Raw genomic sequence first — 25,882 nt, 5'->3', positions numbered from 1 at the left:
GGTGTTTATAAGCCAGAGAATAGCCTCTTGAGGGAAACAGGCTATGGGATAGACACCTGGATTCCTAACCCCTCTGGTAGATGGGACTCATGAAAAGACCAGCCACTCTGACTCCCACAGTTGTTTGCTTGTCCTACCAGAGGGAAAATCACAAGATCCCACATGCCTGCTGATAGGTAGCCATTGAGTAAATTTCTCACTGTCTGGTTTGTAGTTCCCCTTCTTAGAGTAGGAAAGAGCTGCAGTCCTGAGGCCATGCTTCTAAGGATCACTGTTCGGGGCCAGAGCTACCTTCTTTTCCAGCTAGAAACCTGGGCCCCTGAGAGGGGTTAGGGATCAAAAAGTTGGGGGCATGCCAGTGTCCTGCAGATGTCTCCTAATGCCCACAGTGTTGCCATATGCTGAGTGTTCGGCTGCCTCAGGGATTTAACTGTATTCTCTAGTCCTCTCATTTGACAAACCTTGAAAAGGAGACATCATGATCCTGATTTAGAGATGAACAGTGGCTTCCCTGTTGTGCAGTGTTGTTCCATCCGGACGCTTTTCCTCATGAGTGGGAAAAAGATTTTTAAACTCCTAGGATGGATGCCAGTGGCTTTAAAAATCTGATCACTTAGGGAAACTGATAACTGTGTGAATTCTGCCTTTTACCACTGACAAAACCTATTGCTTCCAAGACTGCCCGGTGTGGAACCCCTGCTCCTTCACCTGTGCCTCTTACTTGCAGGTTGTGGAGCACGGCCTGTTTGTCAAACACTGCAAAGTGGAGGTATATTTGCTGGAACTGAAGCTCTGTGAGAACAGTGACCCCACCAATGTGCTGAGTTGCCATTTCAGCAAGGCAGACACCATTGGTGAGTAGCTGGGCTGGGGTCCCAGGTATCCATTGGGAGAGTGCAGGGCATTGTGGCTAATGGGAGGGAAGCCAGGCCCCCCCTTCAGGATTGTTACCCACATAGTCTCAGGTTGTGGTTACCAGTCCTGACGTGGGAGCCTGCTCTCATAGAGAGCCAAGCCTGGGAATCATGTTCTGTAGAACACCTGGCATGGCCCCTGCCCATTTGACATACGGTGGTAAAGGTGAGGAAATGCAGATTCAGAGAGGTCAAAGTAACTTAAAAAATCTTTGTGAGAAAGTGGCAGGGCTAGTATTTGAAACCACATGGGTCTTAACTTCAAAGATAAGTTTTCTCCCCTTTCTGTATTGTTGATATGCTATGTAAATGGGACCCACATCCTCAAAGAAGGAGGAGCATAGAGAAAGTTTCGAGGTATGTGAGTGCGAGAAGATGCCAGTGGAAGATGTGTGGCCTTAGGAGTCACCATGGGGCTGAGGTCAGTCAGAACTTTTGGTCCAAAGCACCCTGTGACCCTCTGAACAGGAAGGAGGATGAGCAGTTGCCCGGTATGGGTACCTATAGCCTTGCATCTGGAGAAGGCCTTGAGTGATCTTTCTGCTCGTCCCTAGCAACCATCGAGAAGGAGATGCGGAAGCTGTTCAACATCCCTGCTGAGCGTGAAACACGGCTGTGGAACAAATACATGAGCAACACTTACGAGCAGCTGAGCAAGCTAGACAACACTGTCCAGGATGCGGGGCTGTACCAGGGTCAGGTAGGAGGGCTCAGGCCATGCCCCAGCAGGCAGCTCTGCCAGATACCTGCCAGACATCTGGTTCTGAGCACATTAGCAGTGAGGTGCTTTGCATATTCCTTATATGGTTTTCCCTTTCACTCAGGTGCTAGTAATTGAGCCCCAAAATGAAGATGGCACATGGCCAAGGCAGACCTTGCAGTCAAAGTAAGTGAACTCTTTCTCCCTTGTGGGTGGGCACACAGGTGTAAGAGAGACGCTGTTTCCTAAAGCAGTTATTGTGCTAAGAAAAATTTTTGGGGAGTCAGATGAAGAAACATGCTATTTCATATTCAGAGTCTGTAATCCTGGCCTTGGGTGAACAGTGTGCTGGGCAGCTGTCTGAGGAAAGCTCTCAAGGTGTGTGAACAAGATGGTGAGCCTCTCCTTGTTGAGAATGAGAGAAGGAAGAGAAGGGGCCCAGATCTGGGAATGCTTTTCTGCCAAGAGGTGGCTTTGTTTTTGTCAAGGCCATTCATTTTCTCCACCTGTGGTGAGAGGCTTGGATGGGAAAGAAGAGGGCTCAGGCATGGGATCTTGTATGACTTAAAGGTAGTAGTTTGATCCCACCCCGCTTTTTAACCATGGGCCTGTTAGTCATTGTTGCTTACTCGGGGAATGTTGCTAAACTGGGACCCCAGGCATCTCTGTCTCAGGAGAGGTTTGTGGGTGGTGTGGAATTATGCGTGTCCTGAGAAGGGGACAGAAAGGAAACATGAGTTTTTCTTTTTTTTTTTTTTTTTAGTTATTTGTTTTGGTTTTTAAATTTAAAAAAAAAAATTTTTTTTTTTTAACGTTTATTCATTTTTGAGACAGAGAGAGACAGAGCATGAACGGGGGAGGGTCAGAGAGAAGGAGACACAGAATCCGAAACAGGCTCCAGGCTCCGAGCTGTCAGCATAGAGCCTGACGCGGGGCTCGAACTCATGGACCGCGAGATCGTGACCTGAGCCAAAGTCGGCCGCTCAACCGACTGAGCCACCCAAGCGCCCCATATTTATTTATTTTGAGAGAGACAGAGACAGTACGAGTTGGGGAGGGGCAGAGAGAGAGAGAGAATGAATCCCAGACAGGCTCCACACCTTCAGCATGGAGCCCGACACAGGGCCCAAACCCACAAACCCACAAGATCATGACCTGAGCTGAAACCAAAAGTCGGATGCTTAACGGACTGAGCCACCCAGGTGCCCCATGTTTTTTTATGGTAGAAGGTGGGGGGATTGTGTCTGTGGTCTGATAGTTGTGGGGACAGTGTTGGTCTTTGCTCTCTTCCTTCAGTCAGGTCTTGGACAGGGACTATTTCATACTGATGGGCTCGTAGCTCCTTTGAGAGTCATGAAAGCTACCTGCTCTCTCTTGAGAAACACTCAAGAAGACACAGCGTTTTGCCAACAATCTCAAGGGTTTTAACAGATACTCTAGCCATGGACTCCAGTTTTAGAAACCCTGGTCACCAGTTCCTGACAAATTGACAAAATAGCTGTGGTAGGCAGGATAATACCACCCTCGTGTCCACGTCCTAATCCCCTAGAATCTTTGAATATGTTAGGTTACACGGCAAAAGTGATTAAGATGTGATTAAGGGTCTTGAGATGGGGAGATTATCCTGGATTATCTGGATGGGCCCCATGTAATCACAGGATGGGCGAGGGAGATGAGAGTCAGAGAAGGAGATGTGGGGACAGAGCAGAGTCCAACTGATGAAATGGGAGAAAGACTTCACTGGCCATGAGCCAGGGAATGTGGGCAGCCTTAAGAAGTCCCTAGAGCCTCCACAAAGGAATACAGCTCTTGACTTTAGCTCAGTGAGAGTCATTTTGGATTTCTGACCTGCAAAATTGTTAAGATAATAAATTTGCATTGCGTGTACGGTTTTTTTTTTAATATAAATTCAGTTTATTCATAAATTTGTGTTGTTTTAAGCCAGTAAATTTTTGGTAATTTGGACAACAGTAATTGGAAGGCTAGCCTTGGCTGCTGACTCCCTTCTTGGAACTGGAAATGCCACAGAACTGAGAGAAAATAACATTAAAAACTCTGAGGAACCCCTAGGGAGACAGAAGGTGATTGAATTCCAGTCTATGAGGTAGGGTTGACAGTTTGGAGCAGAAGAGGCTGGATATACTGGTCAAGGGAGACTGTTAGAGTTCTGCCTTTTTCTCTTCCCAGTGCTGCTTCTCCCCATCCCTTCCACACCCTGGGGTCCCAGATTCCAGTCAAGAGAGATAGCTTTTAGAAAAGAACAGTGTCTCCTTATATTTGCCTAAAGGTTAGAGTTTCTCTGCAAAGTGTGGCCAGTGGCCAGTGGGCCCAGAGTGGGATTCCTGAGGTACACTCCCTTCCCCACTCCCCTAATGGCACCAGGTACTGTTCTAGATACTGAGGATGTAGCAGTAAATAAAGTCTCCATCCTCAAGGAGAAGTAAATGACAAATAAGAAAAATCCACATGGGGAAAAATCAGGGAAGAAAATCAGCAGGTGTAGGCTTTGGGAAGAGGCAGATTTAAATAGGATAATGGGGAGGCCCCACTGAGGTGCCATTTGAACACAGTTATGAAGGAGGTGAAGGAATCAGCAGTGAGTAGAGTGCTTATTAAGAATAACATTGTGAGGCAAAGGCGGCAGCAGCAGTGGAAGTTCTGAGACAGAAGCAGGCTTTGTTGAAGACCAACAGGAGTTTGTTGTGGCTGTGGTGCCAGGAGTGATGGCAGGAGCTTTTGGGGGAAGGTGGTAGGCTCCGTTGACGGTTCTAGCTGTGCCTCTGGGGGAGGTAAGGAGCTCCTTGGAGGAGGTGTGGTAAGGGGAGAGATCTCACCTGGTGGGATCTCACCTGGTGAACAGTTCAGAGGGAGCCATAATGAGAAGCTGACCAGTATAGTTGGAATGAAAGGAAAATGGCAGATTGACAGCCTGTGCTAGTGGGAGCATAATTCATGTTCCCAGCCTCATAGGAGGATGGAGTAAGCATAAAGAATACCATCAAGGAAAGGAGGAGGTGGGTATGTGAAACAGGAACAGGGTGGCATTCTTGGGAACAAAGAATTCAGGAGATGGGTTGAGTAGCAGAATGGATGTAACTGAAGCTGAATGAACAAGTTGGAAGGTCAAGTTGAAGAATTCTAGAAAGCATTAGGAGGGATGAAGAGATGAAAGCTGGGAGAAGCAAAATGCTATAGGATGAGGGTAGAAGTGGCAGTATTTGTATCTCAGAAGCAGAGAGGAAATGACTGGAGCAAGGGGAAGAAAATGTTTGAGGATAAAATGACCAAGAGTTTCTCAGAGATCACAAAAGAGGAAAGATCTGAAATTTAAAGAATGCTAAACACGACAGATGGAAGGAAGAAAGCCCACGCCTAGACACACTAGAGTAAAAGTTTAACAATGGAGATGTAGAGAAAACTCCACATCTTAATGAAAGAAAAAGTCACAAAGGAATAAGAAGCAGATTAGTATCAAACTTCTCAGTAGCACCAGTAGATCTGAGAGCTACTTTGTCAGTGTCAAAATAACTTTCTTAAAATATATATGTGTGTGTGTGTGTGTACATATATACATGTATGTATATATATGAATATATTTTATATATACAAATATGTATATAATGCATATAATATATATTATATATATGTATAATATATATAAAATGCTTATTTGAGAGACAGAGAGTGTGCATGGGGTAGAGGGGGAGAGAGAGAGAGAGAGAAAGAAAGAAAGAAAGAGAGAGAGAGAGAAAGAAAAAAAGAAAGAGAGAGAGAGAAAGAAAGAAAGAAAGAAGAAAGAAAGAAAGAAAGAATGAATGAATGAATGAATGAATGAATGAATCTCAAGCAGGCTCCACACTGTCAGTGCAGAGCCTGACACGGCTGAAACCCACAGTGAGATCATGACCCAACCAAAATTAAGAGTCGGACGCTTAATCTACTGAGCCACACAGGTGCCCCAAAAGTAAAATTTTAAAAGCAGAATTTTATACCCTACAAAACTATTACTTAAATGTAAAGATGAAATAATTTTTTTCTTTAGCGTAGATGACCTTGGAAGATTTTCCACACAGAGCTCCTATGTGGAAGCTACTGTTAGAACTCAGGCGCTTGCAGTAAAATCCATAACGTGTGAGAGAGAGCACATACCTGGGAAAATATTCTGTTGGCCAGAAAAGCAAGGGCTTTGTGATTTTGGAGTAAGCAAAGATTTTTGACACAAGAGAGAAGACACGGCACCACAAACCACGGAGGAGGAAATGGATAAAGGGGGTGACTTTTAAGTTAAGAACTTCTGTTCATCAAAGCGTAAAAAGGCTAGCCACAGGGTGAGAAAAGATACCTGCAATACATATGTCTGACAAGTTGCTTTTATCCAGAAGTTTGAAAAAATGCCTTAAGTCAGTAAGAACAAGACAACTCCATTAGTAGAAGGGGCAAAAAATCTTTAACAGTTACTTTATAAAAGAGGATGTCCAATGGCTTGTGAGCTTATGGAGAGGTGTCAACCTCAGCAGTCATCCAGAGATGGCAAATTAAAACCACAACACAGTGCTTCTGCACACCCACCAGAATGGCTTAGTGAAAAAGATGGACAGTACCAAGTGATGTTGAGGTGTGGAGCACCCCAAATTGTTGGACCCTGCCGATGGGGCATATAAATTGGTGTGATTTTAGAAGACTTGGCAACCCATGCTAAATGAAGAATTCTGTGTATTTATTCTGTAACTGAACGATCCACTCCTAGGCATACTGCCAACAGAAATACATCTCATGTTCACTTAAAGATAAGTTCAAAGATGTTCACAACAGCACTGCTTATCATACTCACTGGAGTTAACCCAGATGTCCATCCACCAAAATAGAGTGGATAGGTTAATTGAGGCATAGTCACACTGGAATTCTGTAGGGCCTCGACAACATTGAGTGTCGTGACCAATGCTGAATGAGAGAAGCCAGACATAAAACAGCATACTGTATTCTCTTGATAGGAAGTTTAAGAACAGGCAAAGCTCATCTAGGGGGCTCAAGGTCATGGTAGTGGTTAGCTGTGGGAAGAATCGTAACTAAAGGGAGTATGAAGAGGACACCAGAGGTTTAGTGCTGTCCTGCTTCAGAGTCAGGGTTCTGGTTATATAGATGTATTCACTTGATGAAAATTTCTTGATTTTTTACTTAGATGGTTTATGCATTCTCTATGTAATTCTTTGCTAAAAAGTTTAATAAGAAGAAAAATTTAATAAAGCAATCCATAGCAAAAGCAGTCCAGAAGTAAATTCTGGGTAATCCCAACATGGAAGGCAAGTGAGGAAATGGGAGGCAGTAAAAAGCAGAGAGAGATGGGAATGTCATCCGCCCTTTCTCTTGTGGAGAAATGTAGATAGTTACAAGTTTAAGTAATTGATAGGGAAAAATAAAAATAGTTACAGGTCCTAATAAGTTAATGGAGTAACTGCCAGAAATCTAAAATAGAATGTATATCTTTGAAATACACTGTGTCGATTAGGAAAGGTTTGCTGGCAGTTAAGAAAGACTAGACGATCAGTTTGTGAAGAAAGATGCTGAGGTCTTTCCTAAAAGAACTTCTGAGATGGGTAGTCCAGTGCTGGTATCATTAGAAACCCAGCCGCTCTGTTGTGTTGCCCTACCGTGTGCAGCTTCTACTTCAAAGGTAGTCCCCTGTGGGTCCAGGATCCTGGAGCTGCAGTGGTTACACCTGCATTCAAGTAGCAAGGAGGAAGAAGCAGGAGGGACATAACCCTTCCTTTTAAGGAAATTTCCCAGAAGTCACACATCCTTTTGCATCTCTTTGGTCAATAATAAGACCATAGCTGGCTTCAAGGGAGGCTGGAAAATGCTGTTTAGCAGAGGTGCAAGGTGTCTAACTAAAAATTGGGGATCAAAAACTAAGGAAGAAGGGCAGAATAGCTTATTGGGAGGCAAAAGGGGAAAATAAATCCCTCTTTTTCTTGTCTACTCTACCAATTCCTATGGTCACCAAATGTGTGTGGGTTGCATCCAGTTCTCTGACACCAGCTGGGTGTTCTGGAATTTCACTCAATTCTGACACTATCTACCTGGAGGTAGCATCAGATCCCACAGGTTAAGGGCTCAGTCCAATCAGACTGGCCCATTTTAGATCCCAGTTCTAAGTCCAGGTTGTTACCTGTGCTTGGGCCAACTGGCTATAAATCACAGGTTCCCATGATCCCTCCTTGGGCTCAGTAGTTTGCTAGAATAGTTTACAGAACTCAGGGAAACCGTTTATTCACTAGATGACCAGTTTGTTACAAAAGGCTATAACCTGGGAACGGTGAGATGGAAGAAGAACCAGGTGGTTATAGCGAAGGGGTGAAGAGCTGCTATGCCCTGTTGAGGCATGCCATTCTTCTAGCACCTCCACATGTTCACCAACCTGGAAGCTCTCCAAAATTCCCATACTTCAGGGATTTTTGTGGAGGTCTCAGTAAGTAGGCATGATTGATTAAATGATTTGGCCATTGGTAACTGAATTCAGATTGCCAACCCTTATTGCCTCCTCAAGGGTGGGGGTGTGTGGCTGTAAGTTCCAACCCTCTAATCACATGGTTAGATCTCCTGGCAACTGACCCCCATTCTTTGTGATTTTTCCAAAAGTGATTAACAAAAACTGAGGTATGGTTGAAAAGTGCTTGTTGGAAATAACATGACAACTCCTTTCACTTTTATCACCTTGAAACTATTTCAGGAACCAAGGATAAAAAAACACAAATATAACAAAAGATGCTTCCATTGCTCTTATCACTGAGGAAATTACAAGTGTTTTAGGGGCTGTGTACCAGGAATTTTGAACAAGATCAAAAATATATTTATTATAAATCACAGCACCCTAGGTTACAACTAGGAAACTGTCACACCTAAGAAGGGAAATTGAGGGCAAAAAAAGGAAAAGAAAGAACTGAAAAGTTTGGTAATTAGAAAACATGAGATAAGAAGGCTGAATTAAGGCCATGTAGAATAGTGATTAAAACAACTATAAATGAGTTAAACTCACTAATCAAAACTCTCAGACCAGCCATATTAAGTTAATACATCATCTGTTAAGCAGACCCAGGGTTAACCTGGAGAGAATGGGAAAATACATCAAGTGAATGTGTCATTCAGGGGAAGTCATTGATTGGCCTAATCCTTTTTTTTTTTTTTAACCTACCTATAGACTCAGCTTGACGTGTATTGTGACAGGAAAACTTCCTAAATTGTTTCTGTTCAGCTCTTTATTAGAGAGGGCCACCTAATAAATTTTTGAACATTTTAAGACCATTTTCTCATGCTTCAAAGATTTTCTGTAGAGCTGGCCTCCTTTCTCTCTCTTTCTCTCTCTAATTCCCTCTGACTTAACTTGCCTGAGGTTGCTAAGGCCTGATTAGCTCTCCACCATGACCCCTTTTCAAGGCTGCCTGCCCAGAACTAGAAGAGGCCAGTGTTCCTGAAGTGGAGATGTGGGCGCACACAGATGAGAGTTAACAGCATTGGTGTGGGGTGAGCCCAGCTAAGGTTGTTGTGAAGGCAGTGAGGATTCTGCCTAAGAATTCATTGTTACCTTAATGATAATACCAGGTGCTAGACTCTGGCTCCTTGAGGTCACCCCTAAAGGGTGGGCTCATCCCCAGAGCAGCCCTCGGCCTGGAGAACAACTGAGAAGCATGCAGAGCATGGTCGAACAAGGAGGGCAGGCATGGGTGTGCTACAGGGCCTCAATCATGGGTTCAGAGCAGGTTCTAGTCATGATTGGTAAGGACTGGATGTGCCTAGGAACAGGAAATATCTCAGCAGAAAGGTACTGGGAGACCAGAGGCTTGGCCAGCATCTTTTAAAGGAGCAGAGGGATCCTTATTTGGAGCTGTAGTCTCTGTTTTCAGAGTGTTTGTGGCATGGGACCCAGTGGGGTCTTGCTTCACCTAATATGTACGCTTGAGAGTCAGATGTTTCCCACCAGTTCCCTATTTGCCAGCCTTCAGTGCCCCAGGTTGTGCTCTAAAGCTGCCTAATGACAAGTGACAAGTGCCCAGGCAGTTCCCAGATAGTCACTCTTCAGAGGTCTTGCTTTTGTCTATCAAGGGTAGAGTTTATGAACAACTTTGTCATATGTAAATTTTCAAGCATATAAAAAGAAATCCTGGGACGTCTGGGTGGCTCAGTCGACTGAGCTTCTGACTTCGCCTCACTTCGGCTCAGGTCATGATCTGAGTTTTGTGAGTTCGAGCGCGGTTTGTGAGTTGGAGCCCTGCATAGGGCTCTGTGCTGAAAGCTCAGAGATTGGAGCCTGCTTTGGATTCGGTGTTTCCCTCTCTCTCTGCCCCTCCCCTGCTCACGCTCTGTCTCTCCTTCTCTCTCAAAAGTAAATAAAAATTAAAAAAAAAGAAATCTTACATATTCATCATTAGATTTTTTTTTTTTTCAACGTTTATTTATTTTTGGGACAGAGAGAGACAGAGCATGAACGGGGGAGGGGCAGAGAGAGAGAGGGAGACACAGAATCGGAAACAGGCTCCAGGCTCTGAGCCATCAGCCCAGAGCCTGACGCGGGGCTCGAACTCCCGGACCGCGAGATCGTGACCTGGCTGAAGTCGGACGCTTAACCGACTGCGCCACCCAGGCGCCCCATTAGATTTTTTTTTCTAACTGAATTTATTCTGAAAATACAGCATTTTCTAGAACATTTTAAATGTCAAATGTTTTTTTGTTTTCTTTCATTTTAAGGAGAAATGTTCTGTTTAAGAAATTGACAGGTCTTAGTTATGGCTTCTGTGGATTTTTGCCCTTTTAAGTTCAAAGAAATAGCATAAGTTACCAGTGAATAGTTACTAAAAAGGGAAGTGTGACACTATATGCCTTTAGGTTCTGCACATCAGATTTTGAATTTCACCATCCTGTAGTACCTGTCAACAGAACTGAGATAACAGTATGCCATATTAGACCAACCGTGGGTAGTGACTTTCGTCCCTACATAGTAGGCTGGGAATACCTACATCACATTGGACAGGCTTCAGATATGTGCTAAAGTTACCTGTCTGGTGGAAGAGAGTGTCCTTGGCCCTGACCGTTCTCATTTAATGAGCTACCTGAGTTCTTGGACTTCTTGGCAGCATGAGGATGAGGCTCTGTGAAGCAAATGCTCTTCAGCATTAGAGAAGGTACATTTCTCAATGGGAAGATGAGAGGCTGGGGAGTTCTCTTTCCCTCTCCCTCACTGTGACCTCAGTGTGGAGCAGAACTCAGTTCCTGATTCCCCTTTAGGCCCCTCGATAGTTTCCTAATGTCTGCACTGTAGGTGTGGGTACTCCTTATCTCTGCTGCCATTTTTCACTTTCTTCTTGCAGAGAACCCTGGTTGAGATCAGATCTCATGAGGTTGGGCTCTTTGCTGGGGCATATTATAATCATTTTCTGTAATGATTCTCTAAAATAACCCCAAGCCTAGAAGGAAAAATCACATTTGTACATACTCAAAACGATTCAGAATGATTCACTTTCTTCTACAAGTTCTTATACAGATTTTAGTAGAAAATTGATAAAACTCATACCAATTTAACATTTGGGGCATTTAGCCCCTGAATTAATTATTCTGAAAGTTGGTATAAATCTAAAATAAGATGCTGTGAAAAATATTGAAACATATTAGGCCAGCCTTTGAAACAGAGAGATTACTCACATTTGATAAATTTGAGGAAGCAAAAGCAATTTTCCTTGAATAGCGTAGTGAAACCAAATTACCATTTTCCTGTTCATATTTGTTTATATATATATATATATTTACATTGTAAATTTACATATGTAAATTTTATTTGCGTATGTATTTTTAGCCAGCTGTTCATTTTGGGTCAGGTATTCTTGGATATTTATCTCTTATTGCCATTTTTCTGTGTCTTTCACTGGTAACTCTTAAAGTTCAGGGAAGCTTATGATTTATAAATCAAACCAGGATGCCCTAAAGATCAACCTTGTGGTTTATCCTCCCGAGAGATTCAGTGGGTGACCATGCAGATGAATGAGACCAGGAAGGCCAATTAATCTCTTGACTCTCACTTAAATAAAATTTATCTTGAAGTAGTATGAAAGTAGGCCTTTTGTAGTTTATTTTAAATAACTGAATGTGGAGAACATTTATTTCTTAAGAAGAGACCTAAAGCATTCATTGGGGCTTGCTTTTGCAGAAAGTCAGTAGCATTGTCTCTGCTTCTCTCTCCCAGATCAAGCACTGCACCTAGCAGAAATTTTCCTACCTCTCCAACATCATCAAGTCCCTATTCCTCAGTGTCTGCCTCTTCCATTGCAAATGGTGATAGCACTAACACCTCTGGGATGCACAGTTCCGGTGTCAGCAGGGGGTAAGAGCAGGCCCTTTCACTTCACTTCCCTCCCTCTGGGTCCTTTCCCAGGCTGTACCTGGAGAGCTCTGTTGCCACACTAAGCATAGTGGGATTGGGGTTCCCAATGGGGACGTGGTGCATGTGGTTTCTTGCTCTGTTTCCTACCCACCGTAGAGTGTGCCTCCTCATTCTCACTTACATTGCTTGTTCTTCTATGAGCCGGTGTTTTGCCCACAGCCTAAGTCACTGGTGGTCCTGGGGAGTCACTGCTTTTGTCTATGAAGGGATGGGTTGGCCATATGGCAAAAGAGCTGTGAGGGAATGGTTCTCTGCTGTGGGAGAGCCCTGCCTGTATCCCCCTCTGGATGGCTGTGATTCTTTGTGCAAGCATCTCAGGAGTGCCTGCCACACAGCAGGGATAGAGTGGAGGAGGAGGGTGAGGTGAGACAGTGTGCATGAATACTCAGGCACAGTCAGGACTTAGTGTGGCCTGGTGGGTGGTGGCAAGTGTGAGCCCTTGATCTTGGCAACCACATGTTTTTTCCTGGAGTCACATGGCAGTTAGCCTTCTAGAGGGATACACAGTTAGCATTCGCCAAAAGCCTAAGAAAACTCAGATAGCGTTTCTCCCTTTAAGGATGTAGCAGGTGGTAACCTGCCATTATGTCACATCAAGGGCAGGGGTGGGCGAAGGGTTGTGGCCTGAGGGCTGGCGAGGGGAGTAGAAAGAACTTGTATCATGAGGTTATTTCCAGATAAGAATTCTAGAAGCCCTGGAGGAGCCCAAAAAGGCATCCTGAGGGCATGTGTACAGCACTCACTTTTATTGCTATTGTGGATTGTGTTTTCCAGTGGATCTGCCTTCTCTGCTTCGTATAATTGTCAGGAGTCCCCATCGTCTCACATACAGCCTGGGCTCTGCGGACTTGGAAACCTGGGGAACACTTGCTTCATGAACTCTGCTTTACAGGTAGAGGGGAACTACCATCTAAATAACACTGCTTCTTCACAGGACTGTGGCTTGGTTAAGAAAGGCATGCTAAAATGTTGGGAGGATCCTTTCCCATGGGTCCCTGCCTACCCTTTGTTAATACTTCAAGGACCCCTGTCAGGGAACCTCCCACCTGTTAGTACAGAAGGGCCCCATCAGTGTTAATGACCCCAAAATGTCTTCCTAATCAGTTCTGGGTTTGGTTTTGCATTAAAATATTTTGACCATTAGGGAATGGTCAGAAAATATTGGAGTATTTGCCTGGTTGGTTTCTGATAGAATGAGAACTCCCAGCAGCTCATGCCATCTTTTCACCAAAGATAGCTTATATCATGCCCCTGATTGTGCAGAATCCCCATATCCTCCCTTTGATACTTCATTTGTTCATTGATCAAATATTTATTGGGACAGGGGTGCCTGGGGGGCTCAGTTGGTTAAGTGTCTGACTCTTGATCTCAGCTCAGATTTTGTTCCCAGGGTCATGAGTTCAAGCTCTGCCTTGGGCTCCATGCTGGGTAAAGCCTACTTAGAGAAAAAAAAATTATTTGGGCATACTATGTGACAGTACTGTGGTGGACATGGGCTAGAGTTAGGGTCCAGTTAGAAAGTTAGGAGAGCACAGTTCCCAAGATTGCTTTCACTTCTGACACCAACTGCAAGTTTGGGAGTCCCCAAGACCACCTTCAGTTTCGATAATTTGCTAGAAGGACTCACAGACTCACTTAAAACTATTATGCTCACAGTTGGGGTTTATTATAGGAAAAGTTAAAATTAGCCATGGAAAGGAGCAAATAGGAGTCCCGGAGGGTTGGGGCGCCTGGGTGGCTCAGTCGGCTAAGCATCCGACTTCGGCTCAGGTCATGATCTCCCAGTTCGGGAGTTCGAGCCCTGCGTCGGGCTCTGGGCCGATGGCTCGGAGCCTGGAGCCTGCTTCAAATTCTATGTCTCCCTCTCTCTCTGCTCCTCCCCTGCTCACGCTCAGTCTCTCTCTCCTTCCAAAATAAATAAAAACATTTAAAAAAAAAAAAAAAAAAGGAGTCCTGGAGGGTCCCCAGTGCAGAGCTTCTGTTGTTGTCTGTTGAGTCAGAATGCATAACTCTTCTAGCATTGACTTGTAACATTAAGCATGGGGTGTTGTCAAATATGTAAACTCATCTGAGCTTTGGTGTCCAGAATTTTTATCAGTACTTTATTTTCATGGCTTGATTGATTGATTGATTGAGTGCCCAGGTAGACTATTGATAGGATGTGACCCAAGCCTCCCCACCCCTGCCCCACCAAGTCACATTGTTGGTCTTTCCAGAGTGGCTGGCTCTCTACCCTAAGATGACCGTATAAGTGTGGCCACCACCACCCTAAATCACAGTGTTAGATTCTATATTACGACTAACTAAAGACCTCCAGGCAAACAAAGATACTCCTGTCAGGGATAACATTCCAAGGATCAACAGAGTACTTCCCAGAAGCCAAGGGCAAAAGCCAGACTTTCTCTTTGGACAAGGCCAGATTCTTTACTATGCATAGAGACTCAGTGGTGAGCAAATCAGACATGGTTTTTGTACCCACAGGACTCACAATCTAACTTGGAAGTTTCTTGGCGTATAAAGGAAAAGATTAAAAAATACGTTAAAAAGTAGGTGACTCTTGGGTTTTGAAGTTGTTTTTCTCCACTGTGATGAGATGGGAAGAGCTGAGTACTAAAGAAAAGAACCTTGAGATTTGGCCTTTCATGGGTAGGTTTTCTCAACTCTTTTGTATCCTCAATTTTCCTCGACTATTGGATAAAGATAACAACGAGGAGATTTATAGTTCCACATGTAAATATCAGGAAAAAGAAGAAAGGGTAAATTCTGTAATTTAAGTTTCTATCTCCTAATGCTAGGAAAAGAACAAATGAAACCCAGAGAAAGTGGGAAGAGGGAAATAATAGAAGAACAGAAATCAGTGAAATACAAAGCTGATTAAAAGTACAACTAAATGTGATTCTTTGGGGAAAAAACAAAAAAACAAAAACTTAAATTGACAGAAATGCTCAGAGAAACTGATCAGGAATAAAAGAATAGACATGACTAAAGCTGGGAATGAAAAAGGACTATCACTACAGATCCTATAGCCATTAAAAAGATGAGACGATAGTGGAACAACTTTATGCCATTAAATTAGACAATTTAGCTGACAAATTTAAGATTTTATTTATTTATTTATTTATTTATTTATTTAATTTATTTTAAAACATTTATTTTCAAGAGAGGGAATGCACGTGTGTGCGTGAGTGGGGAAGGGGCAGAGAGAGAAAGGGAATCTCAAGCAGTCTCCATACTGTCAGCACAGAGCCCCATGTGGGGCTTGAACTCATGAACCTAGAGATCATGACCTGAGCCAATATCTAGACTCAGACATTTAACTGACTGAGCCACCCAGATGTCCCTTAAAGATTTTTTTAAGTAGTCTCTATACCCAACATGGGACTCGAACTCACAACCCTGAGATGAAGAGGTGTGTGCTTCACCCACTAAGCCAGCCAGGCGCCCTGACTAGGAATTTTGAAAAAAAGGAAAATTTTAGACGATCGTATCTCATAACTATAGACACAAATAATGTAAATGAGGGGCGCCTGGGTGGCACAGTCGGTTAAGCGTCCGACTTCAGCCAGGTCACGATCTCTCGGTCTGTGAGTTCGAGCCCCGCGTTGGGCTCTGGGCTGATGGCTCAGAACCTGGAGCCTGTTTCCGATTCTGTCTCCCTCTCTCTCTGCCCCTCCCCCGTTCATGCTCTGTCTCTCTCTGTCTCAAAAATAAATAAACGTTAAAAAAAAAAAAATTTTTTAAAAAACCAATGTAAATGAAATTTTAGCAAATCAAATTCAACAATATAGATGAAAGTGGTAGAACAAGTGGGGTTTGTAACGGCAGAACTAGGTTGGTTTGATACCTGAAAAATTAATTTCTCACATAAAGGAGAAAGCCCTATGATCATCTCAATAGATGTAGAAAAAAACCTTTGATCAAACTCAATTTTTGAGTTTGAAGAGTTATAATTAGTATGTACACATGTACAGTGATAGTGTTTTTTGTTTTTTCTACTATCTCATTATCCTGATCTTTCCTCTGTAATGTTTCAGCTCTAGTAAAACATTTTGCCTTCAGCTTATTTATATTTTATCTTCCCATGAGACAGTGGAATGTCCTAATCCATTCTTGTGGGTTTTTTAATGTTTATTTTTGAGGGAGGGAGAGAGAGAGAGCAAGCGAGTGTGAGTGGGGGAGGGGCAGAGAGAGAGGGAGACACAGAACCCAGAGCAGGCTCCAGGCTCTGAGCTGTTAGCACAGAGCCTGATGCAGGGCTCAAACTCCTGAACCATGAGATCATGACCTGAGCTGAAGTTGGATGCCTAACTGACTGAGCCACCCAGGTGCCCTTCCAAATCAATTCTAATTTAAAAAATTATCATCTTAAAATTATTATGTTAAAACTTATCATCCTTCATTGAATAGAAGATTATTCTGTGTCAGGCACTTGGGTGCACAGCTTTTACCCTTGGGTAGTTATTTCAGAGAGAGTTCTTAGGCAGTGAGTGAGCTCCCAACTATATCCTTGGGAGGTTAGCTGCAAGGCAGGCCACCAGCAAGGATTCTGGAAGGCTGTGCCTTACTATTGTGAGCCTTGCAGAGAATCTACTGAGAACTTCATTTTGTTGGAGTTGACCCTCATTGGCCCTTGAGAACTTGTTTTATCTTTATCTCTGTGTGTTGTCCATAAGGGGTGTGAGCTCTGATTGTGTTCTCTTTCAGTGCTTGAGCAACACCGCACCACTGACTGACTACTTTCTCAAAGATGAGTATGAGGCTGAGATCAACAGAGACAATCCTCTGGGAATGAAAGGGGAAATTGCAGAAGCCTATGCAGAGCTCATTAAACAGATGTGGTCTGGAAGGGATGCTCACGTGGCACCTCGCATGTTCAAAGTAGGTTGCTGTATATGTTTCCTTTTTTCCGTTTTGGGGAAACGGAAGTGATTTAGTTTTCAAATGAGGCATTCCAGTTGCATTTTGGGGTTAAGATGGGGTCTGGGACTAAAAGCCTCACACGTTGAGAGCCGCCTTTCCTGTTGTTGAGTCATTCAGTGCACGGATACGTTAAGTGACCTCAGCCCGCACCTCTGGGCAGGGGATACTTCAGAAGTCATTTGTGCTGTATTCTGTGGTGCCAGCCTTTAAATAGGCAACATCCTAATAAGCCAGACCGTAAAATTCAGTTTAATTTCCAGCACTATCTGAAGGGTATTCCCAGGTTCTCTGAGCTGAGAACCTATACCCGCTGTGGTTTGAGTTGGGCCCCCTAAGTCAGGTTGATATTCGTGGAATGTGGTTGAGAGGCAGTTCTCACTTAGATCCCTCAGCAAGGGAGATCAGGTGAACTGTAGTGGGCTCTTGGATCATCTTGGGCCTTCCCTCACCTTAAATGTTTTTTCCTGTTGAGGGGAGGGCCCTTGCTTCATATTTTTAAATCTGAGAAATCCTACTTAGCCTGCACCACCAGGGTTCAAGGAGCCTTCATGAAGCACATGGTAGAAAAATATAGGCATGTTTTTTATGCAAAGAGGGGAGCAAAGTAGCACCTTAGCTCAATGAGAAAATTTAAATCTTAGTTTATTGAAATGGAAAACTAATTCTTTTTACCCCCATAGTCACATTAATCTCTGGGAAATACATGTAAATTACTATTCACATGCCATAAAGTCATAAAGAGATGGAATCGGGTGACAACACATTAGGCTCAAGCTCTTATAAATAAACAATTGACAGATCGTATTTAGGGATATTAGAGGTAGTATAGAGTTTCCTTGATGATGGACATTTTCTCTGCACTGTCTGTTGTGGTAGCCACTAGCCACTTGACATGTGGGTAGTGTGAACAAGAAATTGGATTTTTTTTTCCTAATTTTTTTTTTCAACGTTTTTATTTATTTTTGGGACAGAGAGAGACAGAGCATGAACGGGGGAGGGGCAGAGAGAGAGGGAGACACAGAATCGGAAACAGGCTCCAGGCTCTGAGCCATCAGCCCAGAGCCTGATGCGGGGCTCGAACTCACAGACCACGAGATCGTGACCTGGCTGAAGTCGGACGCTTAACCGACTGCACCACCCAGGCGCCCCAAGAAATTGGATTTTTTAATTGTGTTTAATTTTAATTTAAATAGTCACATGTGCCCAGTGGCTAGGGTATTGGGCAACACAGGTGGAGAGCATTGGTTCTCCAACTACAGGATTCATCGGAACCTCTGGAAAGGCTTGTTAAAATACATAATACTGGGGTGCCTGAGTGACTCAGTTGGTTAAGTGTTAAGCGTCTGACTCTTGGTTTTGGCTCAGGTCATGAGTCATGGCTTTGTCGGTTTGAGCCCCACGTCGGGCTCTGTGCTGGCAGTGTGGAGCCTGCGTGGGACTCTCTCTCTCTTTCTGTGCCCCTCCCCACCAGCCCCCTCCCCACTTGCACTGTCTCTATCTCTCTCAAAATAAATAAATAAACTTAAGTAAATAAATAAAAATAAATAAAATATAGACCACTGGACCTATCCTGAGAGTTTCTCATTCTGTAGATCTGGGTTGGGCCCAAGAATGTGCATTTTTTTTTCTTTTTTTTTTTTTTTTTAACTTTTAAAAGTTAAAACTGATTTATTTAGTTTGTTCATTTCTTATATTTATTAGTGGTCTTGACATCAACAAAATTGGAATTATTATTAGGTTCTACCAGAAAAAATAATAAATTCAATAGAAAAGAGTTGTATTTCTAGGAATTTGAATTTTGAACCAAGAGGACCAAGAAATAAACTTTCAGGGTTATTCATTTCCTTTGCTAGCACTGTCAGATGTTCAGGTACTTTAGTCTGTAATGAACATAATAAGGTATAATTATGTATACTCAAAGACCATCTTTTGCTGAGCTCATGTCCAGTGAACCAAAAATTAAATTTCAGTGTTTAGTTATTCTTTGAGATTACAATAGTTCCAGGTTACCAAAAGGTAGTTTAAAAGTTCACTGGAAACACTTAAGTTGTTTGCTAGAATAAATTACTATTGGCAGATTTTTGATGGAAGGAGTCCTGAATCTGATGTCCTCAGTTTTTTATTATTTTTGTTTTATTTATTTTTTTTAATTTTATTTTTTTTAATTTACATCCAAATTAGTTAGCATATAGTGCAGCAGTGATTTCAGGAGTAGATTCCTTAATGCCCCTTACCTATTTAGCCCATCCCCCCTCCCACAACCCCTCCAGTAACCCTCTGTTTGTTCTCCATATTTATGAGTCTCTTCTGTTCTGTCCCCTCCCTGTTTTTATATTATTTTCGTTTCCTTTCCCTTATGTTCATCTGTTTTGTCTCTTAAAGTCCTCATATGAGTGAAGTCATATGATTTTTGTCTTTCTCTAATTTCACTTAGCATAATGCCCTCCAGTTCCATCCACGTAGTTGCAAATGGCAAGGTTTCATTCTTTTTGATTGCCGAGTAATACTCCATTGTTTGTATGTGTGTATATAGATATATGTATATACACATATCTATATACCACGTCTTCTTTACCCATTCATCCATCGATGGACATTTGGACTCTTTCCATACTTTGGCTATTGTTGATCGTGCTGCTATGAACATTGGGATGTATGTGTCCCTTCGAAACAGCACCCCTGTATCCCTTGGATAAATACCTAGTAGTGCAATTGCTGGGTTGTAAGGTAGTTCTATTTTTAATTTTTTGAGGAACCTCCATACTGTTTTCCAGAGTGGCTGTACCAGCTTTCATTCCTAAGGAATGTGCATTTCTGACAAGCTCCCAGGTGATGCTGGTGGTGCTAGTTGGGGACCACACTCTTGAAGATCATGGGTGTAAAGCGATACAAGGCAGACAGTTTATTTAAGGATAGGAGGGCTGTTAGGTACAGGAGGCTTCCTCTGACTGATACAGATATTTATAAAGTTCTCATGGAGACTCTGAACCAAAGAAGCAAGTAAGAGGGGGATTCGTGTCAGTATTTAGGAGGTGTGGCTGCTCAGGATGCCACTCTTCACTTTTCTTTTAGGATAGTGCCCAGGTGTCAAGTCTGCTGTTCTCCTGGCTTTTGATCTGAGCCCTCTCTCTCTGGTGAGAACTACTGGCCTCCTTTAGGCTCCTGATGAATTAATTGGGCCACTCAACCAGATGGTATTCTCCCTTACTGTCCCAGGTGACCCTGCAAAGTTTTTTTTTTTTTTTCAAGTTTATTTATTTTGAGAACAAAGAGGGTGGGGCACACATGCAAGTCAGGGAGGGGCAAAGAGAGAGGGAGAGAGAATCCCAAGCTGTCTCTGCACATCAGCATGGAGCTGGATGTGGGGCTTAGCCTCATGAACCAGGAGATCGGTGACCCAAGCCGAAGTTGGATGCTCAACCACCCGAGCCATCCAGGTGCCCCTGCAGAGTTATTTTTGATGGAATTTCCCATCTGACTTCACTGGTTTAAATCTTATACTTTCTGATGTGATTGCTTTTGTTGTAGACCCAAGTGGGACGTTTCGCCCCTCAGTTTTCTGGCTACCAGCAACAAGACTCTCAGGAGTTGTTAGCCTTTCTTCTAGATGGATTGCATGAAGATCTGAACCGTGTAAAGAAGAAGCCCTACCTGGAGCTGAAGGATGCCAATGGGCGGCCAGATGCGGTAGGATATTGAAGATTGAGGATTTTGAGCAGTAGTATTTCATAGAAGTTGCCTTCTTCTGAAAGTTGCAGGAAAATTCTTTTGGTCTTTGAGTATTGGCGCCAGGACCCTGGTTGCCTCTTGGTATTGATGATGTGGACGCAGGTTGTGGTAGAGTAATGTGCTCCAGGTCAGGAAGAGACTACCCCTAGTTACTCCTAATTCTCTGGCTTGGGCTTCTTTAATTGAAAGTCAGTTTGTTAGTATAATTTCATTGCTGAACCAGAGACTAGGGCATTCTGTAAAGTGTCTGTAGTATGGGCCGTCATTAAAATACATACATGATCATTAAAATAGTTTGTTACTGGGGCGCCTGGGTGGTGCAGTCGGTTAAGCGTCCGACTTCAGCCAGGTCACGATCTCGCGGTCCGGGAGTTCGAGCCCCGCGTCGGGCTCTGGGCTGATGGCTCGGAGCCTGGAGCCTGTTTCCGATTCTGTGTCTCGCTCTCTCTCTGCCCCTCCCCCGTTCATGCTCTGTCTCTCTCTGTCCCAAAAATAAATAAACGTTAAAAAAATAATAATAATTTAAAAAAAATAAAAATAAAATAGTTTGTTACTAACATTATTAGGGCACTGACTTTTTGCCTCGATTTTCTGATCTATGAAAAGGGAATTTAGTATTTAAGTTACCCTATCACATTGAGATTCATTATACGAAAACTTTAAAGTAGCATTTATATCTTGAAGGAAAAACCATGAGTTAGCTGAACTGTAGTATGAATTAAAACCTCACTGAAGGGACATTGGCTCATTGAAAACCTTATAGGAGGCAGTCCTTGCTCTGGTCAGGTCCATTTACCCACGGTGTTCTCAGGGCTGTCTATCTCCTGTCAGAGGATACACAGATACTGGTGTGTCCATCGATCCTAAGTGAAGACTGTTAAATGTGGGATTGGGCATAAAGCTGGCATGTGGCTGTATGGTACACCAAGAGCAGTCCACACCCTGGCTGGCCTGGACCAAGTTCTTTGCTATAGAGACTGCCTCATGGTCCATCTCAGATTCTGCTGTAGATCATTCTGGATGATGGGATAAATGACTCAGGTGTGTTGAGAATGTCTTCTTTATCTTTCTCCTTCTAGGTGGTGGCAAAGGAAGCCTGGGAGAATCACAGGTTGAGGAATGACTCTGTGATTGTGGACACATTCCATGGCCTCTTCAAATCTACTTTGGTTTGCCCAGAATGTGCTAAGGTTTCTGTGACCTTTGACCCATTTTGCTATCTAACTCTCCCACTGCCCCTGAAGAAAGATAGAGTTATGGAGGTCTTCCTGGTTCCTGCTGATCCTTGCTGCAGACCTACTCAGGTGAGAGAATCTGCACCCTCACAGCGCCCCTCACCGTGGGACCCAGAGCAGGGCTTCTCCCACTGACTGCTTCTGAATCCCTGTGGCACTTGCCTGAGTGTGTCCCCCCAGCCTCCATCAGACCTCTGTAATCCTGTATCATTCAGAGAAGATTGTGAAGGTGCTCTGGGCTTCTCTGTCACTTTTCCCCCATGCTTCATTCATGCAGCTAAGGTAGTACGAATGATCTGCTAAGTGGTCCTTGTATCAGAACGGTGGGAAGCAGCAGCAGGGTCTTCTTGGCCAGTCAGCCAAGAGAGCCTGGCTAGAACAGAAGGCTGTGTGAATGGAGTGACGAGCGGGTCTTAGCGTCCCACCCCGCTGATGGCTCACTGAGTGACTATACTGCTTAGTCTTCTGGCTCTGGTTTCTTCACCTCTTAAAGATGACGAGACATGGCAGTCTGTATAGTTTTTAACAATTCCTTAAAGGAAGCAAACTTTAGGAATGAAACAAAGTAGTATTTAGGAGGGAAAGAGATGGGTGGGCCCCTGGGCTGCCTCCTGAATAGAGAGGCAAGTGCTGAGGCAGAAGACTTGCCTGTTGGCTCTTCTGATGACTCATGTGGGCCCTGACCTCATGTACACTGTTTCTGGGAGGTCATCTCAGGTGACCTGTGTTGCCTGCTCCTCCCAGCTCATCTCCCACCCTGTGCTGAGCGCCTTTGTCACCCCTCCCATCTATCTTTTTGCAGTACCGCGTGGTTGTGCCGCTGATGGGGGCTGTGTCTGACCTGTGCGAGGCTCTCTCCAGGCTGTCTGGCATTGCTGCAGAAAACGTAAGGCAGGGTGGTCGGTGGCACTCACTACTTCATAGTCCTTTGGAGTGTATTTTCAAACTTGTAGCCATTTTTAGGGGGTAGTTTTTATTGGCCAGCACAAATATGATTATATCTGGATGCCTCTGGCCTCCTGTCCCTCGCTCACTGTGCACACTGTGGCTGAGACTCCCTTCAGCCACGGGAACACTGTCCTTCCTCCAGTGAGGTCACACTAGCCACGGTCAGAGGGCCAGGAGTAGGGCTCTGCTCTCAGCTTTGCTGCCCTTGCCTACATGACCTCTTCTGTAGTATGAGAAGCTGCGATTTCTTTCCTACACTAAACTCCGTGAGTCTGGAGTGACTTTGTGATGTTCTTGATAGAAATCTTTATTTAGAAGCAGCTGCCCATTCTGGGCTTTCTGCCGAGCCTGGGCCTGTGTGGTGGTGGGGAAAGTGAAAATCCCCTCCCCATCCTCCTGTATGCTCCAAGTACCTTTGTCCCAGCCCTGGTCACTGCTCTTGCTCAGCCCCACTTCCCTCGTAGCCCTGCTGGTTTTAGGCAGTTGCATAGTTGGGGTTTGGTATGTTCAGCTATGTGCTGAGGATGGTTTGGAGACTTCTGGCCTGGCAGACACCCCAGAGACGTCTGGATGACCACCAGTCTCTGATCAACACTCACTCCCCACCATTCCTGCCACTTGAGGTCAAATCCCATCGTAACCCTCAGGACAAATGTTAACCAGCAGGTTTTCTGCTGGTGGCAGTCATGCTGTTCTTCTCCCTTGGGCATTGGCCCCTAAACTCTGGGGCTGGTTGAGTGATGGTCTCTCTGGAGGTAACACTCCAGCAGCACATTGTTTTCATTTGCTTCTGGGGTTTTATGTAGAGGCCCTTATCCATCCTGTAATCTTTCTGTTACTGTTGATTCTTAGATGGTGGTCACAGATGTATATAATCACCGGTTCCACAAAATTTTCCAAATGGATGAAGGTTTAAACCACATCATGCCTCGGGATGACATTTTTGTGTGAGTACTCAGTGGTTTCTGCTGCAGGCTCAAAGGAAACATTCTAGAGGCTTTGCCTTGTAGGTGTCTCCAAAGCAGAAGATCTGGTAGTCCGTGCTCATGTGGATTTGCCCTGACTCCTTGTGCCAGGGGATGGGGGTTCAGGGAATTCTGACAGCCATCAATGCTAAGCACTTCATGGCACTTCAGAGCTAGATATTCCAGATAACTCTCTTTAGCATGGACATAGTCTCTTGTCACCAGTTGCTACCTATTAAGAGGGCCTATTTAGTAGTCCTATAGATGGTCCTGATGTCAGAAATGCCTTTCTCAAGAAGAGTCACAGCTGTACAAGGGGCCGCAGGAAGATGAGGGAAGGGATGTGATGTAGGCCGTGGTTCCTTGGGCAGGCGCGATCTCAGAGTGACAGGAGGGTTGACAGAAACAACGTTTTTCTGCTCTGACATTCTGTAAGCTCTGAGACTATTTTCTCATCCATGTGGGGACGGTACAATGCCAGCTCCAGTGATCTCTTTAGCCCCTCCCAGGTCCTCTTACTTGAAGGCTGCTCCCTGTAATTTTGTGTGTGTCCCTCTCCCGGGTGGGGTGGAGTAGAATATGAGCTTGTCTGCACTCCCTGACAGTCACTTACTTGCTCAGGGAAGCTTGAATGTGGACCACACCCGTGCTGTTTCTTCCTCATTCCCTCTTGCTTGGAAACTTGCCTCTGCTGAGAAAGGTTTTCAGGATTTGTTTTGGTTTTTGTTTTGGTTGAGGATTGCAGTACACGAAGGAATCATTTCCTTCCCTTTAAGTTTTTGGGCCTGTGACTTCCAGATCACTCTAAAAGAAGTAGTTCTTGACCACACCCAAGATCCTAGTTCTGTTCACTTGCACAGGCTGCCTCCCCACTCAGCCATCTTTGCTTACTTGACAAAGTCAGCTCAGCGTCAGCCTAAGGCTGTCCATTTCTGACCCCAAGTCCTTAACAGCAAACATCTCCCCTCAATTCTGGAAACTAGTGTTTGTACACACCCAAGCTCAGAGGAACTGGGGCGTTGCCCTGTGGGAAGCTTAGCAAACCACCACCAACAAAGGAATTTGCAGAGGGCTTGAGTGCCAACCATCAGGAAGCAGATTGTTTTAAAGATTAATTGGTAATTATGAAAACACGCTGGTGGCACTAATATTACTTGAGTGTGTGGCGCACTCTGCCGCTGAGTCCTTGAATTCTCACCGCCACACTAGAAGGTAGACTTGTTCACTGAGTAAGCAGACTCAGAAGGGAGCACTTGGCCCCCTTATAGTGGCCAGAAGGTGACAGTGACAGACCTGGGCCAGCCTCACTCCAAGACCTCATTCTTGACACTAATGCTGGACCACAGGGCCCTTACCTAGAGCACACCTTAGACATTTTTGTGAGTTTTTCTTAGAACTCCTCTTGTACATATGTCATTTAGGACTATTTGCCAGGTATCTGGGGAGGGTTGTGTGTGTGTGTGTGTGTGTGTATGTTTGTGTTTATAGTTTTCAAAAATTGAATCAGTAAGTTTGTGTCTCCCCCTATAGGAAGAGGGAAAGACTACAGTCGGTTGCCAGCAATTTTGGTAACATCTGTTCCAGGATAAAACATCTATAAATCTCCTCAATCCCATGTATTCACTAAGTAAGACACATTTTTCAAAATCATTGATTTATATTTAGCATTTTCTTTGGTTATCTCTAATTTTTAAAAAATTAAATATGGTTCTTTTACTTCAATGTTTTTGAACAAAGATAGCAAACAATTTTATAAATTTGCTTCCTCATTTGAAAGAAAGCATCTTTGCGTAATATTCTAGGTATACATTCTTGTACAATATTTGATTTTATAGCACTTCAAAAGTTGAGCTCCTTGGTGACAGAAGATGAACTTGGTGGCCAGGCCTCCCCCTTCCTGCGCCTTTATGTCTGCAGTGATGGTCCCGATGACAGCTGTCATCTGTGTTGAGTCCCATTCAAAGGACCACAGAGTTGAGGCCATGGTTGGGGGAAGGAGAATCACATTATCCCCGAGTCCCGGGTTGCATAGATTCACATTTTGC

General features: G+C 44.0%; 1 protein-coding gene across 5 annotated transcripts in view; it reads left to right on the top strand.

Annotated features, from left to right (window-relative positions):
* Positions 1-25,882, top strand: part of USP4 (ubiquitin specific peptidase 4) — a 49,953-nt gene that overhangs the window by 9,829 nt on the left and 14,242 nt on the right. For 3 of the 5 annotated variants that reach the window (XR_007147746.1, XR_007147747.1, XM_047838386.1), the window contains exons 4-13: positions 728-854; positions 1,469-1,614; positions 1,739-1,800; positions 11,843-11,980; positions 12,815-12,932; positions 16,745-16,918; positions 20,489-20,647; positions 21,769-21,993; positions 22,727-22,810; positions 23,725-23,819. Coding sequence is in view for 3 of the 5 variants with exons in the window: in XM_047838386.1 (XP_047694342.1) it covers positions 728-854; positions 1,469-1,614; positions 1,739-1,800; positions 11,843-11,980; positions 12,815-12,932; positions 16,745-16,918; positions 20,489-20,647; positions 21,769-21,993; positions 22,727-22,810; positions 23,725-23,819 (1,328 nt within the window). In the remaining 2 variants the exon portion in view is untranslated. Of the gene's footprint in view, positions 1-727; positions 855-1,468; positions 1,615-1,738; positions 1,801-11,842; positions 11,981-12,814; positions 12,933-16,744; positions 16,919-20,488; positions 20,648-21,768; positions 21,994-22,726; positions 22,811-23,724; positions 23,820-25,367; positions 25,465-25,882 lie in introns of all 5 variants that reach the window. The other 2 variants (XM_047838410.1, XM_047838395.1) reach the window with 2 other exon arrangements.

Source organism: Prionailurus viverrinus, chromosome A2, assembly GCF_022837055.1.
Source record: "Prionailurus viverrinus isolate Anna chromosome A2, UM_Priviv_1.0, whole genome shotgun sequence".
In the NCBI taxonomy this organism is placed as follows: Eukaryota; Metazoa; Chordata; class Mammalia; order Carnivora; family Felidae; genus Prionailurus; species Prionailurus viverrinus.
Note: the sequence above shows the minus strand (reverse complement) of the source record. Positions and strands in the feature narration are given on the sequence as shown.